The 18,242-nt window shown below is 41.3% G+C and overlaps 1 protein-coding gene across 2 annotated transcripts in view; it reads left to right on the top strand.

The window, feature by feature from the left end:
- Positions 1-18,242, top strand: part of ATP9A (ATPase phospholipid transporting 9A (putative)) — a 111,310-nt gene that overhangs the window by 19,079 nt on the left and 73,989 nt on the right. The window contains exons 1-3 of one of the 2 annotated variants that reach the window (XM_039498447.1): positions 503-686; positions 15,499-15,643; positions 17,852-17,965. In XM_039498447.1, the coding sequence (XP_039354381.1) occupies positions 619-686; positions 15,499-15,643; positions 17,852-17,965 (327 nt within the window). In that variant the 5' untranslated portion in view covers positions 503-618. Of the gene's footprint in view, positions 1-502; positions 687-15,498; positions 15,644-17,851; positions 17,966-18,242 lie in introns of those variants that run through there. The other variant, XM_039498448.1, reaches the window with a different exon arrangement.

Raw genomic sequence — 18,242 nt, 5'->3', positions numbered from 1 at the left:
CAGTTGGCGTGTAGTGGTGCAGTGCCAGTAGATGGGTTGGGGATGCAGTGTCCAGTGGCTGGCGTGTAGGGGTGCAGTGCCAGTAGATGGGTTGGGGGGCGCAGTGCCAGTGGATGGGTTGGGGGTGCAGTGTCCAGTGGCTGGCGTGTAGGGGTGCAGTGCCAGTGGATGGGTTGGGGGCGCAGTGTCCAGCGGTTGGTGTGTAGGGGTGCAGTGCCAGTAGATGGTTTGGGGGTGCAGTGTCCAGCGGTTGGCGTGTAGGGGTGCAGTGCCAGTGGATGGGTTGGGGGTGCAGTGTCCAGCGGTTGGCGTGTAGGGGGGGTGCAGTGCCAGTAGATGGTTTGGGGGTGCAGTGTCCAACGGCTGCCGTGTAGGGGTGCAGTGCCAGTAGCTCAGCTGGAGGCGGTGCAGACGGGGTGCAGCGCCCAGCGGAGGGGGCCTGAGCCCGGCTGGTGTGAGTGGCAGGCGGCGAGCGGGCACGTTACCTGCGTGCTGGAAGCCCAGCCCAGCCCCCCTCCCCGACGCTGTCAGGCCGCCGGGAGGCCGGGCCGAGGCGAGGCGCTGCTGGGAAGCCGATCCCACTCCGCTCCTCCCCGGCTGCGCCCAGCCGCCGCGGCCATGACCGATAACATCCCCCTGCAGCCCGTCAGGCAGAAGAAGCGGATGGACGGCAAGCGCCGGAGCGGGTGAGCGCGGGCTCCGCAGCGGGCGCTCCCCTCCGATCCCGGGGCTGCCGCCCCTTCCCAAAACCCCTCCCCGTCCCCAGCTTCGCTCTCCCCGGTGCCCGGCGGGCTGGGCTGCTGCCCCGCGGCTGCAGGGGGCTGCGCCCCTCTTGGGCCCTGCCCTGTGCCTGGGGGCTGAGGTGTCCGGCTGGTGCTGGGCAGCCGGCCCCGCCCTGGAACCGGCTCCCCGGGAGAAGGGAGGGAGCGAGCGATGGGTGGGGGTTGCCCTCGTCCCCCTCCTCCTCCTCCTCCTCCCTGGGCTGGGGAGAGGAGCCGGCTGAGGAGTCCCGGCAGCGCAGGGGGCCCGGCTCTCTCGCCATGCGGCTGGCTGGAGCGCAGGGGGCCCGGCCCCCGTTCAGCAGCACAACCCGCCCAGGAGCGGGGACACCGCGGGCTCTGGCATTAGGGGATCCCCTCTCCTGTGGGAAGGGGAGATTGTACTGGGGAAAGCTCCCTTCTTTGGGAGGGGACCTAGGAGGGCCTGGCAGGAGCCCCCTGGGAGGCTGAGAGCTGGTGGTGGAAGGGTGGCGTTACTAAGGGACACATCTAGGGCTCCTCTCTCGCCCGGGGCTGCCTGGCCACGGTCCCGTAAGGCGGCGGCGGCCGCAGCAGCTTTCCGGCAGGAGCTGACAGGTTGTTCCTGACGCCATTGTCGGTGGCACACCCAGCGCTGCGATCCCAGCCCAGCAAAACTGCAAGACAAGGCAGGATCCTGCCACGGCAACATTGTTACGCTAAAATAACAGGCCCTGCTCCCTAGTGCAGGCGGCGAGCCCTGCTGGCTTCAAAGCCCCCCCACGTCATCTCTCCCTGTGGCAGCAGGACCTGTGGTGAAACGAAACAATAGAGACCTCTTGGAGACAAGCTTGAGGAATGAGCCTCAGATGAAGTCACTTGGCACGCCTATTATTGCTGTTATGAAGAGATCAACACCCAGTTTTTCTTTCTTAAAGAAATTTAAACGAAGAAATAGCCTGACAGCTCTAAGCCTTAGTGATCAGGAACAAGCTGGCAATGGCCAGATTTTCAGACCTGTTGACTTCCTCAATGGGAGTTCAGCTCCTCTGAAAATCAGCTCATATGTTTCAATGGCACCCAGGCACCATGGTGATTGGGATGGCTATGAAAACCTTGGTTGGATGGCTTGTCAGTAGATTATCGGGGGGGGGGGGAGGAGAGTGGGGGGTATGCATATGGCAAAGCCATTTGAATACAGTTTTTCATTTAATGTATTTATCATTTAACATTTGATCAGAATCATTGTGTTGCTTAGCTCACTGTTGGCAGATTGCAGGTTGTTGCTTCGCTGAGTGGGGTTTTATTAATGACAATACACTTGTTTTCAGGAACAGAAGTGTATTTATAACTTTATAACAGAGGGTTCTATCTACTCACAAATTTTACCATTTTAATTATATTGGTATAGCTATAGCGGTACAACACCTGATGATGTATTGATTATATTGATATAGAGGTGGTTTATACTGGTATAGTTATTCCCATGCAGGTAAGGGAATAAGCAGTACCAGTGCTTTATACCAATATAACTGTGCCCACACTAGGGGTTATACTGGTATAACTATTTCAGTTTAAAAAAAAATCACAACCCTAACTGACAACATTATATTAGTACAAAATGTGTGTATAGATTCGGAATCCAAGCTTGACAAATTGTGATCCAATGACAAATTAATCTTTTTTTTTAAATATGGTGTACAATTGTAGCAAATAGATCAAAATATCAAAAGAAATGATTGTGTTGGAACAAATAAGGAAGGGTACATATCAATTACCATCTTATTATATTTTTGGTTAGTAATTGTGATTTGGATTCTTTTTAACTGAAGTTGTTGAGCAACCTACAATGTTCTGTTGATGGATAAGGTTTCTGTTGTGTAGCTGATAGTATGTTGATTTAATAATGTGAAGTTGGCCTGGACACTGAGGACTAGACTGTGGAGCCTGCGTTCCATATAGCAGTCATGGTAGTAATCTGTTACGACAGTTCCTGGGTTGGCCACTGCTTAAAGTTCAGTTACAAGATAAAGGATCACCTATATGAGGGGCTTAAGGTATTCCTAAATGCTCCTTAGCTGATTTGCTTTCTTAGAGGTCTCCATGATCTCCACAGGTCTCTCTTGTGCATTCTGTTGTGGTGTGCCTTGTTAGCAGACACTGACAGCAATTACCCTGATGTAACCTAAGCACTAGCCCTCTGTCAGTGGCTAGGGAGCTCTAACTTGGAGGCAGTATTTCCTGTGCTAGCAAGAACAGTTGACAGCTTGCTCTTATGATGCTGCATTCATTGTAGTGGTTTGAGATTGTGTGACTTTTTTGTTTTTCTTTATACAAGTTCTGATCTCTCTCTTTTTAAAGACAGTCACACTCCAGAGAAGTGACTTATTTACAATGATTTTCAGTCTTGTCTTTTGTCAAACAGCCTGCGATATAAGTCAGTTATTTAATCAATATATCGGGTGCATTGTCACAGTACCTAAGCAAAGCAAAGAGGCCCCCTTCCCCCAAAAATATTATAAGTCTAAAGAGAGACCAACCAGTCAGACAGTATCAGTCATCCATCTCAAGCCCCCTGGCACAAAAGGATCTATATCCAACTAGTTAGAGGGGAACAGGGAGAAAATGGTAGCAGGTGCAGAATGGAGTCCTGGCCCATGACTGGGCGTTCTATGTAGTATTGCAATGCAAATAATAATAATATACAACCCCCCCCAAAAAAGTGATTTCCAGGCTAACTCCTGGAAGACACTACCTTGTAATATGGTTTTGATTACTGCTTAGATTGTAAGAGACTCTTTGCAGCATTCGTTATATGTGTGTACAGTGCCTAGCACAATGAGGTCCACATCTCTGATTGGAGTCTCCATGTGCTACTGTAATATAAATAAATAATAATAATTGACCAATGGTCCCTTCTGACCTTAAAGTCTCTGACCCTAACTTAACAGTAGACCTCTCAAACTGGATGTAACTGCTGAGAAGGCACATAAGGCAAGAGGGGATTGTTCATATACTCAGAGACCTAAATGAATGACTTCATATACTAATTCAAAGAGCTAGAACTGTTTGAAATACTTGCAGCCAGTGTAGGGCAAGTCTATGTTACTGTTCTTCCTCCTCCTAACAAGGAAACAGCCAGATTCCATCTCAGTTTCAGCCTCCAGATTCATTTCAAGGGGGAAACAGTGGAACTCATTACAGTACCGTTACTGAGATATGACAAAGGAAAGGATGGTTGTGGTCCATGTCAAGAAGAAACAGGTGTTTTAATAAGTTGGTGATGGTAGTAGCCATTCTTGGCCATAGCCACAACATTGACCCCCATGTGTGCAGTCAAGGGTGACTTCTGAATTCTGCAGTTGAATAATGGACATATTTTTCACAATTTTCTTGTCACCGTGGTCTGGTCTTGACTGAGTTATACAGTTAATCTCACCCAAATAAAAATGCCAATTTAGCCATAACATCCTGATAACCACTTGCTGTAGTCTATAATCTGTCAGTTCAAAAAGAGACATGGTATTGAGTAATCTCAAAATGCTGATGGTGTCACAGCCCATACCTCTATAGGGACTTCTGGGGGTTATGTATCCTGAGACAAAAAGCTGTGGTTTGCTTTCTTGTTATGGACAGTACCCAAATGTGCCAAGCATATCAAAGAACATAGGCAAAGACTTGATCTGTACCCTGAGCACCTTCTAATCTAACGCCCCGTTCCTACTATGTAGATCATGCAGGAAGACTGCTGTGCCTATGTAGAGGCAGGGACTGTTTTTTTTATTCTGCATTTGTACAGCACCTAGCACAGTAGGATCCTGCTCCATGACTCTGGCTCCTAGGTGGTGTGGTAATGAAAGTAATAAATAATAATCAATGTGATTTGCAAGTGAGGAAAACCAAAGAATAATTGGAAATGGGATGAGGAAGAACAAGGATTCCAGTAATAAGTCACATGGTTTCTCTGTTATGCATGTATTGAGCTACATCTGAATGGTTCCATTAAAATGGTAAATTAGCTCACTTGTAATCAACAGGGAGGGATTGGAGTGAATAGATGAACAAATGATTTTTGGCCCCTATCCTGCATCTGACAGTATGAGCAAACCTCTGCATCTGTGTAGAGCTGCATTGATTTCAAAGGGGCTACAGACATGTATGGTGTTTCTCTCGCAAAGTCAAGTGTAGGATCGGGGCCTTTATTTAATAAGTGCCTGCCTTCATTGAGGCACTTGGCCCTGATGCACAGCCAATTACAATGCAATAGACTTTGAAACAATAAAAAACATTCTAAATAATGTGGATCAGTTTAAAAAATCAGGAGAATCTAATGGAAAAGTGGCGGTATTCTCTGAAAAGTACTTCCCAAAATGTTCCCATGGGTATCTCTCAATGACCGCTATATAAATTTTAATCAGTTGACAATGGATTTTTTTTTATGGCTGTTACTGCAAACTTAGCCTGATATCTGCAAATCAAGGTGGTGTCTTTCTGCCTCTTGCCTCATCACCAGTAATAAAGATTTGGTAACCAGAATTTAGACCCTGACAGACCCTCTCAAGCACAGAGGTCCACTTGTGTGGATCCTCTCATACTTCACCGATGCTTTGTGCAGGCATAAGGGTCTGAACTGCATATTTCTAACTGCAGGATCCAGGGCCGGCTCCAGGCACCAGCAGAGCAAGCAAGTGCTTGGGGCGGCCAATGCAAAGGGGCAGCATGTCCCGGTCTTCGGTGACAATTCAGCGATGGGTCCCTCGGTCCCTCTCGGAGGGAAGGACTTGCCGCCGAAGAACGAAGAGCTGGTAGAGAAGATAGAGCTGCTGCCAATTACAGCTTTTTCTTTTTCTTTTTTTTTCTTCATCCCTTGGGGCGGCAAAAACTCTGGAGCCGGCCCTGGCAGGATCCGAACCATAGATCACCGTTCTGCTGATTATGCATGTGGCAGGGTAGCACCCAGCTCACTGTTCTATATCTGTACTGACTGCGATCTTAAAAAACACTTAGTCCAGGGCCCAGTTCTGCTATTGGGTATGCACGAATGGATGCCTGTACTGACACAGCCTATCTGAAATTGGATCCACATGGATCCTTTTGCAGGATAAAAGGGCCTCAGTCAACAAAGGCAGTAGATACAACTCAAAGTTGCAAATGATATCAACATGTTGAATGAGATTTTTACATAACTTTTCTGACACTTTGAAATCATAACTGTTGTGATAAAGTATGGATGTTGTAGAAACCTATAACTTGGGTTAATGCTGTTAGTAATTTTTTGACCCAAACAGTAAGTGTTTGATTTGAATATAGAACAACTTGTTTTCATACTCTATGAAAGTTTTCATTTTAATGTTTTTGATCTTATTTAAAAAAGGAAGTAATTGAAAAAATCAGTAAAATCATTATTTTAGAGTAAAGTGCTTTTAGCTAAATGACTATATACATCAGTGACGGCTACTATGATACTGCAGGTGTTTATCAATATTAGTAGAATAGAGTATAAAGTAGGAAATATAATATAATTTAAATAACAGTAGTAGCTAACAGCAGTATTTTTAGTTCCATTTGAAAAAAGTAGAAATATCTTGAGTGTTTGTTTCTAACTTTAACAGTTGATGATTCATTTATGTAGAAAGACTCTTCAAATGTTGATTTTATTACTCTTGCGTAGAATAATACATAGATTATTGAGTTTTGAAATGTGTTAACTAATCCTAACTGCATCTCCACATGATAGGGGTAGTGTAATAGGTGGATACCCATTCAGAAAGTGTCCAGTGTTTTCTTGGTTTTAAAAAAGCAATTTGAATGTATTAATGTATTAATGATTCAACATCCTCGTCCACCATTGCCATTCCCTTCTCTCCCCCCCCCCCCCGAAAACAAAAACAGCAACAACAAACCATCTAAACCAAACAAAAACCTGTCCCAAGGAAAATAAATCCATTCGTCTTCCAGGTAAACTTGCATCTCCCTTCTACACAATCAGTTTCTTAAAGATTTATTTCCCTAATACGAATCCTGTTTAAAAAAAAAAAGAAAAGAAAAGAAAAAAACAACATTCATTGGTTGATTATGCAAGCTATTTGAGGTTTTGCATTTAGGGTCTGTGTACAGTTCTTTAAGGAAAAAAAATGACATGTTGGAAAAAGTTGAAAACTCCACCTTTAAGGGATGACTTATTGATTGACTTCTCAATAACCTACAAGGAAAAGTCAAGAGCAAACTTTCAATAATATGACAGATTGTTCCTGTTTCCAATTGATCAGCGTCATCAAATGCATTTTTGAGAGATTAAGATAATTCAGTTTCCAAAGGGGAAGAAAGAAAACACTAAAGAGGCTTCCTGTAGTTTTTCTATGCTGAGCTCCTCGCTAACAATCTTTCCACACCTTTTTTCACTTAAGCAGTTATCCTGTGATTTGTCTAAATTTTATTGTTAACTCTTGAAGACATGGACCTAGCCTCGATCTGCTAAAACACCAACTGCTGTTACAACAGTTCATTAATAATTATTGTGCCTAGCAAAAGACTAGCCCATATATGTGAGTGCAGGATGTTAAAGCAGAAATAATGAGTTTTAGAATTTATCTTCAGTGAACAAAATATAAGATTTCAATGAGGACTTTAAAGAATGTTAAATGTGGTTGGATATCTTCCTAAGAAGTTAAATATTTGCCTTTAGGAATGGCCACACAAGTCTACACCACAGAAATATCTGCTTTTCTACTATAAGTTCCATTACAAATTTATCAAATGGGTGGACATACTGCACCTGCATAAATGATGTGTGGAGATGAACTGTTGCCATTCAGCATTCCTGGAGACGTTTAGTTTGGTTTGTAGGTTTCTGCTCTCTACCCAGTCAACAAAATTGTCCAGATTGCTTTGTTGTTTTGTGGGACAATAGGAAAAAACAAGGTCAGGGAAGTGGATGGGTGTTAAGTTCCAGCTGTAATGGTTTGACTATAAGCTTTCATAACAAAAAGCTCTTTAAGGGATTGGCTTGAACATACAAGTGATAAAGGTCAAAGTTTGTATTCCTGGCATCGTTAGCTATATTTTTAAACCTATCTGTGGAAATACCCTGGCACATGCTTTCTTTGTTTAGCTTTACATTTTCTGGAGAAGGCTGGATGTAATGTGATTCTGAAACTTGCTGACTGACTTTTCCTGTTAGTCCATTAAACCATCAACTGCAACCTGTGGATTTGTATGATTTCTGACTGGAGTAACATGTCTGTTTTTTGTTTTGTTACTGCATTCTTTAAATTGGATAAAAAGTCTTTTTGTTACAGAACTGCATAGGTCAGATTCTGCCTTTTTATTATAAGGTTCTATAGATAGTATGAAAGTACAAACAACATATAAATAGATATCCAGGACTGTGTGTGACCACTTAAAAATGTTCTCAAATAGAAGAGCAAACATAATAGGGAATCTCTTATAAATTCCCTGCAAATGCGTTGGAAATCAAATGTGTTGTAAGTAGAAATAATTCTTCTTTACTTGGAAAATATTATATGTATCACTTTCAGAATCCAGATAAGCAAGAAGTCTTTTTTCTAGAGTTTAAATACATGTTGAACTTTCTTTCCCCTGTATCTAACGAAGTTGTGGGATCTTTCGTTGGCTAGGAGTTGCAGAAATTGCAAATGAATTATTAAAAATTAACATAATTAACTGTTATTCAATACTTGTATTTGTAGTGAAGTACTGTTCTAATAGCAACACTCCTGTTTGTGGTGGGGATATTATGTGAAATGATAGACTTGTTTACAAAATGTGCTCTCACTTTCAGTTTAGCACCTATAGTGAAATCATGGTCCATTACCCTCTTTTCCTTTGATAGTGCTGACAGTGGTAGGGTCCATTTCTTAAGTTTTAGTCTGGCCCTGATCCAGCAAAGCACTCAAGCCTGTGCTTAACTTTAAGCACTTAAGTTGCCATATTGAAATATGAGACAATTCATATGCTTAAATGATTTGCTGGATCAGGATATTGAGCTTTAACTATGGTCAAATCTGTCTTGTTACTAAAATCTTGTTAAGTGTTCTATATACTCAGTAATTTATAAGTTCATAGTAATTTGAAGAAACTAAGCGTTGTTTAAAATGTGTATATTTATCCCAACACAGAGCACTTCCTTTTCTAAGAACATTCAAGCCACTGTTTTATATTAGCATCATTCATGTGTTATTTTCTGTTACATTTCTTCAGAAATACATCAGTGATTCTATTTATACTTTTAAAGTTTTAGAAGTTAGTTTTGCATCATTTTAAATAATCTTTGGAACATATTAGTGAATTATAATAAGCCAAGAACATATTAGGGCTAAAATGGGGACCAAATATTTTAACATAGATCTTCTATCTCCTCATGTAACTATAAAGATATGTAGTTCTTTGTTTCTTTTATTTCAGTAAAATCACCAAAAGAGGCTCAACCTGAAAGAGAAGCAAAAGTAACTTTGGTTTCAAATATGTGATTAGCGGGAATCTGTCTGTAATTGTGAAGCAGGTTGTGGAGATAAACTGAGCACTGTAAACGCATGTTCCTCTATTTTAGAACTTCACACTGAAGGTCATTCGAAATACAGCAGTTAAAATGAGTAAATTTGGCTAACTTTGTGTTCCTTTCTCATTGAGATTTGAGAAAACAATCCTCCCATTCGTAATATATTTCCCTTTTGACACCTCTCTGAGCAACAACATTTTCATGAATTTATTTCTTAAATAGCACTAGTATAGTTTAAAGGAAAAACATTAACTTAAATCACAGCACTGTCTGAATTTTTTTCTAAGTCTACAGGCAACACCTATAAGAACCATAACTGAAAGGAATTAGATTTAAAAAAATCTGTTTTTAAGTTTAATTTGTAAACTTGACTACACTTTTTGTGAGCTCAGTTTAATTGTTTTGCCTTGTATAGTCAATTTCCCATAGTTTTTTGTGTATGTCTATCTTTCAGTCAGTGGGGAGAGAAAAAGGAGGAGTGGAAGATGGGGTAATCTTTTAAAAAAACAAGAAAGTGTGATTGTAAAACTGCAAAAATTGACAGGGAGATTCAGATGCAAGGGTGGTACCGGAATCTACTTTTAACTTTCTTTTGAAATTGGATAGATTTTGAATTATTATGAGTCACATTTATTATGGTGATACCTAAAGACCAGTCAAAAATGTGCTAGGCATTGTACAAACACAGAGTAACACACAGTGTCACTTCCTAAAAGTAATCAAATGTAAATAACCTGAGTGAAAGCCCTTATTAAAAATCAGAGACTGTCATAGATACTTGAAGGTTAAAAGATGTTCTAGATTATTTTATTCCAATAAGTTGAGATCTGTTCATTGCTTTAATCACTCAAGTTACTAACATTTCCAGCTGTATTTATTTCTATTAAATTTTCCAGCATTCTCATACATTTTCCTCTAGTAAATGAACAAATAGTTAGCAGGTGAGCAGCAGATGCTAACTGGTGAGGCTGTGATAAAGCTGACCTGTATATTGTTATAGGCTGAAAAAGGTGATGAACCCATAATTTAGACGTAGTATGTTTTTACAGAAATGTGACAACCAGTGCTGGGATCCAGTGTTTTAGCTGATGGCATTTCACCCTTTTCTACCAAAATTACTATTCCTTAATCATGACCACCTGTAATTCTGAAGAGAGAAGCCATAGGTCTTTCACCTTTAGGAGCAGTAGTAGTGTACTCTGCAGTATTGTGTAGTATGAGACAAGATTTTTGTTTGATTCCATGCTTTCTCAGTATGGAGGTTTTTGCAAAACTTAATAGTTATAGTGATCATTTTTATTATATTTTTTTCTTTTGAGATTGTAAGCTCTTTGGGGTAGGGACTGTCACTGTATGTTTGTACAGCACCTAGCACAATGGGGCTCTGATCTAATTGATGCCCGTAGGCTATACCACAACACACACTTATCTTTCTGATGTTTCACTTACTGCTTCTTAGTGAAATGCAATCACATCAGAATAGCGATCTGATTATGTGGGAAATCATTTTGCACTGGTCTAAAGAGAGTAAGAAAATGCCTCTTATAAAAGTTTAATCTATTTAGATGTCAATGAAATACTTTGAGTTAGACTACCTTTTCCTTGCTAGCTTCTGTAAACCGACTGGATTTTCAAGCTTTTTGGATTCTGAAGGCATTTTCTTAGCAGATTAGATTTTTTTTTCTGTGTTTATTTGCAGATAGGGGGTGGAATGCATGAAAGGTAATACTTTTGTATAAAACCACCTTTGTAGCAGTGAATGATGTGCTCTATTCACCATGCTGTTTCCTGTTCTGCAATATGTATATAGAGAGTTTACCTGCGGAAAGCATTGAATACTTCCTTAAATGGAAATTTACTTGCTTTATTTCTGATCAGTTAGATACACAGTTACCCAAATTGTTTGAGCAGATGACTGTTATAATTTAAGGCGGACATCTTGACATTGTTATCTAATGTAGTGAATCAGATATGCATTTCTATCTGATCTCCAAGGCTTTCTGTTGTAAGCTTGCATCTGATACTGGGCTGCATTTCAAATGTCAATGAAATCTAATACAAATCCTTTTGCTATAAGAAGGGAAAAAAAGATTAGCTCTTATTTCAAGCAGTGACAGGAGGAAACTTGAGGAAAAACAACCTTTGCTGACTTGAAAGGCTACAGCATTGCCATTTTGAAAAAGACAGATTGTTTCCAAGTATGTCCTTTTGTAAGGACAAAGGAGAGTGGGAAATTGCTGTATCTTCTAGCAGATACAGAAATACACATGCGAGGAGAAATTAAAAAGACTGGGACTGCTCAGTTTAGAAAAGAGACGAGTAAGGTGGGTATGATAGAAGTCTGTAAAATTATGAATGTTGTGGTGAAGGTGAATAGGGAAGTGTTGTTTACCCCTTCACATAACACATGAACCAGGGGTCACCCAATGAAATGAATAGGCAGCAGCTTTAAAACAAACATAAGGAAGTATTTCTTCACACAGCACACAGTCAGCCTGTGGAACTCATTGCCATGGGATGTTGTGAAGGCCAAAAGTATAACTGGGCTTCAAAAAAGAATTAGATAAGTTCACAGTGGACTATTAGCTCAATAGTCATAAGTTCAATGACTATTAGCCAAGATGGCCAGGGATGCAACCTCATGCTTTGGGTGTACCTAAACTTCCAACTGCCAGAAGCTGGGGCTGAATGACAGGGGATGGAGCACTCAATAATTGCCTTCTTTTGTTAATTCCCTCTGAAGCATCTGGTGCTGGTCACAGTTGAAAGACAGGATACTGGGATAGATGGACCATTGGTCTGACCCAGTAAGGCCATTTTTATGTTCATCTGTTTGTTCTCCTTTTCCTCCATTTCTCCTGTGTATTAGGGCCTTTGTATTTTTTTCTGATCCATTTGGGACCAGATTTTTTTGCTAGCTATAATAACTGGGATCAAAGCAGTGTAATGCACATCAGGTTGTGTCAGGAGAAGTGCCAAATGGTTGTAACTGACTTGTGGATAATAGAATGAGGATGCTGTGTTGCATTGGATGTTTTAATGACACTGCTGATCCAAACAGAGCCGGCCTTGGGATAGGGTGCAGCCTGCCTTGGACTGATGGGACATGCAATGGATCATTCCCATTATAGGTTTAAAAAGATGTAATAATTATTTGCAGGGGAGGAGATTGGGAGAGCAAATTCTTCAGGATGAGTATGGAATTCCAAATGACCACCAAATCAGCAGGAGAGCGACAGAATTGTTCTGTGTTCATTATGGAGCTGGAGACAGAGGGAACTGTACAAGTTTAGAGCCTGGTCAGGAATCATATGCAAAAGGTGCCTAGATTTAATTGAACATAAACACTGCAGGCTCTGGTGTTTAAGCCATTGCTTTTTCTTAGCAGAATGTGGGTACTCCTCCCATTCTGGATGGGATTCACTTTAGTATAATTCAGCAAATATGTGTCCTAGGGTGTGGCAATAGAAAGATTGGTGCATGTTGCTCAATGATGTCACACCTATTGATTGTGACACAATGACAAAGTACAAACTGATATTGTTCACATTCTTTGGGAGTAAGGTGGAGTTTTATACAAATGTGGATTTCAACTGCCTGAAACCATTTTTGGGCAATAGATAGTGAAATTTGTTTTCTGAAATTACAGCTGCAATAGCAGACATTGACCTGTGCTGCCGGCACCGTGCCTGTACAGGAGCTTTTGTGAGGATTGTAAACAGGACAGAGAGGCCGAATTCCACCCCATGTGTAAACTGTAGGGTGTGGCAGCTACCAGTTGTTCAGAATAACATGCCCAGTTTACAAATAACCATGAAAGAGGGACGTCCTGAGCAGTTTCAGCTGTCCATGTGGAAGAAAACTCACTCAATCTTGCCAACTCTAAAGATTTAAAAATCATGTCAGGCTCCCAGAATCATGAGTGCCTGAAAATCAGGAGGGTTTTAGAAGGAATGATTTGGGGGTTCTTTTTATTTGCCTTTAGGTTTCTGAGCCTTCAGGGAACACTCAGGTCACATTTTCTGTCTTTAGTCTGCCACCAGCAGGGCTAAAAGAAAGAAAAAAAGAAAGCTGAGATTCTCATGTAATCTGACCTCTTGGGAATCTTGTGGCTTTAAGAAAAAACATCAAATATCAGAAGAGTTGGTGACACTGATTACTTTCAAAAGCCAAGAATATAGATTTCTGGAAGTTGATGTCCAAACATACTTTGAAGGAAATTTAACTTGTGTACAGTATAAATCTGAAAGATGACATGCATTCCATTTTCTGATTCTGGCAATGTATCTCATTAGAATTAGTTGATTTCAGCTACAGCAAGATCAGGCTGTAGTCTTTTTATTATTCATGATAGGGCCAAAATTGCAGATACTCATGTTTTGCAAGTAGGTGATATAGAAACATCCCCATATACTGTAGCATGGCTAGTATTTTATAGTCCATACTTCAAATACATCTACATTACAGTAGGGGGTATCCTATAGTCACAGTATCAGTTTTAAGCATGTTATGCTGAAATTTGTGACTTTCAGGATTTCTCTCTGTGGCTTTTGCTAAAGGACAGGGGAGATGTCACCTAGCCTTAATGTTAGCCCCAGAAAAGGGAGAAGAGAAGATTAATGGACTACAGCTGGAAATGTTTTTCTTGTTTATTTTAGCTAAAATTTAAAGTTGGTGATGGGAGGAACATAGGTGCGGACTCTCTGGGTGTTCCAGGGCTGGAGCACCCAAGGAAAAAAATGGTGGGTGCTGAGCACCCACCGGAAGCCACCTCCCTTCCCCTCCCAGCGCCTCACACCCACTGCGGGGTTGGGAAGAGGAGAGGCAGGTGTGGGAAGAGGCAGGTGGGGGCTTGGGGGAAGGTGTGGAGTGGGGACCAGGCCTGGGGCAGAGCCGGGAGTTGAGCAACCCCCGGGGCAGATTAGAAAGTCGGCACCACTGGGGAGGAGAGTGTCTTCCATGGCACAAAGAATGCCATCTGGGTAGAAAATCAAAACATGACGGGCTTCCAATTTTGATGGCGTTTTTTTGTGAATGTTTTGGAGGAAATAAATATTAATACTCCATGCATTTGTTTTTTTGCCAAATACTGTGTTGTGACAGACATTAAAGGGACAAATAAAATTAATATTTGTTTGAATATTTTGTACCTTCTATTGTTAAAAGTATCAGCTAAGGGTCCTATCACTTAAAGGGGTTGCAGGGAAGGGAAAAAGTCTGTATCTTTTTTCAGTTTGTTTGCTTTGGACATTTAACATCTTTACCTTTCTATAGTCAGTTCACTTCCCCTTTTGTTCATGTGGATCTTCACACAGCACCCATGAAGTAATACAATGAAAAGCAACAACTCTTTTAGCAAAATATAGTCAGGGCAGTTTTGTGCCACTCAGGCCTAGATCCTGCAATTGGAGCAATGCAGAGAGAGTCCCGGCTACCCCACGTTTCCTTAGTTCCAGAAACTTGTTTTGACAGAAAAGGTCAAAACCAAACCAAACCAGAATCCTTCTTTGCTATGTGAGTTCCTTATATCTAAGGCTGCACCAGCCTATGATCTTTTCATGGTAATATGAGACTCCAGTTCGAGAATGATAGGAGAAAATGAATCTCAAATTAGAATTTCTCCAGTGTTTACAATCTAATCTTGGAAGAGATGAGCTAACTCAGTGTGTGGACTTGGGCGAGGTCACGTTATCTCTCAGTGTTTGTTTCCTCACATCTAAAAAGGGAATAATAACGCATTACCCATCTACCCTTCAGGAATGTTAATGAGGATTAACTAGTTAATATCTATGCAGTGCTTTAAACATATAAAACACCATAAAAATGCTGCATATCATAACAGTAATACGATTTATATAGGGCCTTATTCATAGCCCAGGGAAATCTTTTCATTAATGGGTTTTGGCTCAGGCCTATAGTGCCTCAAGTGTGCTAGGTACTTTGCAGACCAATAAAGATTCCAGGGCTCAGCCCCATGGAGCTTACAATCTAAATCGACAGTGAACAGATAGAAGATGGCAAGTGATTTGAACAAGCAGTGATGCTCAGTATGCATCTGTAGTTTTTATATGGGTTTATTTAGCACTTTTTCTGGGGGACGATATGGGGGGAGAGTCTGTGTTTAATAAGCTTTGTGGAAGAAATGTGAGTTGTTTTGTTAAGTGAGGGCAGGGAACGTAGGCTGGATCATGGAGGGGGATAAAATGGAGACTTCTTCTTAAATTATATATGTCCTTCCTATAGGTGTTGTGAGTGTATGAGATGCTGCGGAAGAGGAGACCCAAGGCCTCGTACGGTTTGGCTTGGCCATCCAGAAAAAAGGGACCAGAGATACCCTCGCAATGTGATCAACAATCAGAAATACAACTTCTTTACATTTCTTCCTGGGGTATGTATGCCCATGAAACTTCATGTCTTCGTACCCCTAACATCTTCCTCGTTTTCAGTGATTTTTACAACATAGTGAATGCTGAACCTTAAGTCAGAGGAAAGAGCTAATATTCTGATCCTATAAAGTGGTTAGGAATATGCTTCATACAGCTTGTCTAAACTCAGGGCTGTAACCAGAGCAGGGTAGCAGCCCAGGGCGCAAAGCCATCAGGGCAGAAAAATGGGGTGGGGGGGAGGGAACGATAAGGGACGCAAATATGCTTGCTCACCCCTGGCACTAAAATACCTAGTCACAGCACTGCCTAAACGTCACCTTTTGTTGAACGTAAAATTAACTAATAGTTTGTATGGTTGTAGAATAGATGCCATACACATCTCATATTGCTGTCTCTGTGGGTGAAATTCACTCTGCCCAAAGCTTATAGGGTTTAAGGGAGAGGATGAATGGAATCTACCCCTGTCACATGGATGGATTTCGTTGCAGTCCTTATGCTAATACTTTTGAAGCTCATGGGCTGGAATGGCAGCCAGAACACCTCTATACTGTTACATGGGGTTCTTGGTCCACTGAATCATGCAGGCCCACATAGTCAGTCAGTTCTATGGCAACCTATTAAGGGTTTCTTTCCAAAATTTACAGGCAGAGCAGACATGCTCTGGTGACTGTAGACCAGGGGTCAGCAACCTTCTAGAAGTGGTGTGCCGAGTCTTCATTTATTCATTTTAATTTAAGGTTTCACATTCCAGTACCACATTTTAACATTTTTAGAAGGTCTCTTTCTATAAGTCTATAATATATAACTAAACTATTGTTGTATGTATAGTAAATAACATTTTAAAAATGTTTAAGAAGCTGCATTTAAAATTAAATTAAAATGCAGAGCCTCTGGACGGGTGGCCAGGACCCGAGCACTGTGAGTGCTACTGAAAATCAGTTCATGTGCCACAGGTTGCCTACCCCTGCTTTAGACTATTGCCTAGTGTCCAATGTGTATCTTAAGCCAGCTCATTGAGAAACTTCTCCTGGTGCTGGGATACAACTGATCAGATTGCAAATGCTACTTAATGGGTTACCTGGCAGGTTTATTTCTTTTGGCCTATGGATAAGTTATCTCAGTGTAGCACCTGATGAGCTGGTCAGACAACCTGTTCATCAGATTTGACCACCTCCACTCTCACCCCCATATTACGCTTTTCTCAAATCTGTTTATTCATAGTTCTTCAATGAAGAGTTCTTATGAATGTGCTTGGGCATATGGATTTTTGCAAACTGCTCATAGCAAGTGCTCCTTTGAATATTTGATACTGGTTTGCATGATTAGGCACCTAATTCACCTGGTATGTTTTCTCTTCTCGGATTGGATGATTTCACCTCTATAAATAAGAGGATTACCTGAAGAAATCAGTGAGGCGCTGAATCTATTGAGGCTATTCTGCGGAGGGCGCACTTTATTTAGGGAGAGACACATGGCGAGTGTGACGCTGACTGGGGCAATTTTTGGACATCCCCTTGTTGCCCACCTGTTGGCTGTAGTTTGCTGTGTTACACTCTTCCTTGCTGGCTGGCACTGCTTCTTGCTGGCTCCAACTTCTCCCTGACAATGGCAACAGGGCAGATGGCCCTCCTCCCTATTAGCATCTCTTCTGTGTTGCATCCACAGGCTACCCTCTGGCCACAGAGCCATCACAATGCATGACCAGATCACGTATGCCCTTTGCTTTCAGCTCACATTGTCATGGTCTGTCATCAGTTTAAAAGGAAAACCACTCCTTGATGAAACAGAGTTCTGACTGGTGGTGGTTCAGTATGCAAGGGTCAGTGGAGCTATTCTCAAAACCAGTTCAAGTTGAAACTGCATTTGTTTTAAATATATATTTAGAATATTTTTGTAGGCAAAACATCATGTTGGTTAGACATCCACTATTTACAGTTGCTGTCAGTTTTCTGAGTGGTATTTGTCAAAAGTTTAAAGGTAAAATCATATGTATGTATTAAATACTAACTACTAGCACAACTACATTTGTGTGCATATTGTTATATTCACTAAGATGACCTTTTGGAAACTATTTCCAGCACTACTTTGCTATCATTATTTAGGATTTAGACATTACAGGAGCTAGCAGAAGTGAATGTCTCTTATCACTAGTTCAATATGCATAACTCTGAGATCGCCATTAACCTCTCCCCTCCTCCTTTTTTTTGTAGGTGCTGTTTAACCAGTTCAAATACTTTTTTAATCTTTACTTCTTACTTCTGGCCTGCTCTCAATTTGTCCCTGAAATGAGGCTTGGTGCACTTTACACGTATTGGGTTCCCTTGGTAGGTAATCTACGGTTTGTTTATTCAAGAAAGTTTCAGTGTTTGAATACAAAATGTCCTTTGTTGTCTTATCTCTCCGATCTAAGTAATTCTGTGTCTCACATGATTTTTTGGCAGCTTATTTTTAGGAAGTCTGCTCTCTAAATGTTCTGAGTGTAGATGTTTGTTCTCTCTTTTAAATTAATTTTATAAAGGGATGATAGGACTCTGCTACTTATACCCTCTTCATCTGAGTTAATAGGGGCATAATTCTTTGCCTCTTACACAACTGCCACTA

This window comes from Mauremys reevesii, linkage group 13 (genome assembly GCF_016161935.1).
Source record: "Mauremys reevesii isolate NIE-2019 linkage group 13, ASM1616193v1, whole genome shotgun sequence".
NCBI lineage: Eukaryota > Metazoa > Chordata > Testudines > Geoemydidae > Mauremys > Mauremys reevesii.
The sequence above is the reverse complement of the archived record's forward strand: the minus strand, read 5'-3'. Positions and strand labels throughout refer to the sequence as shown.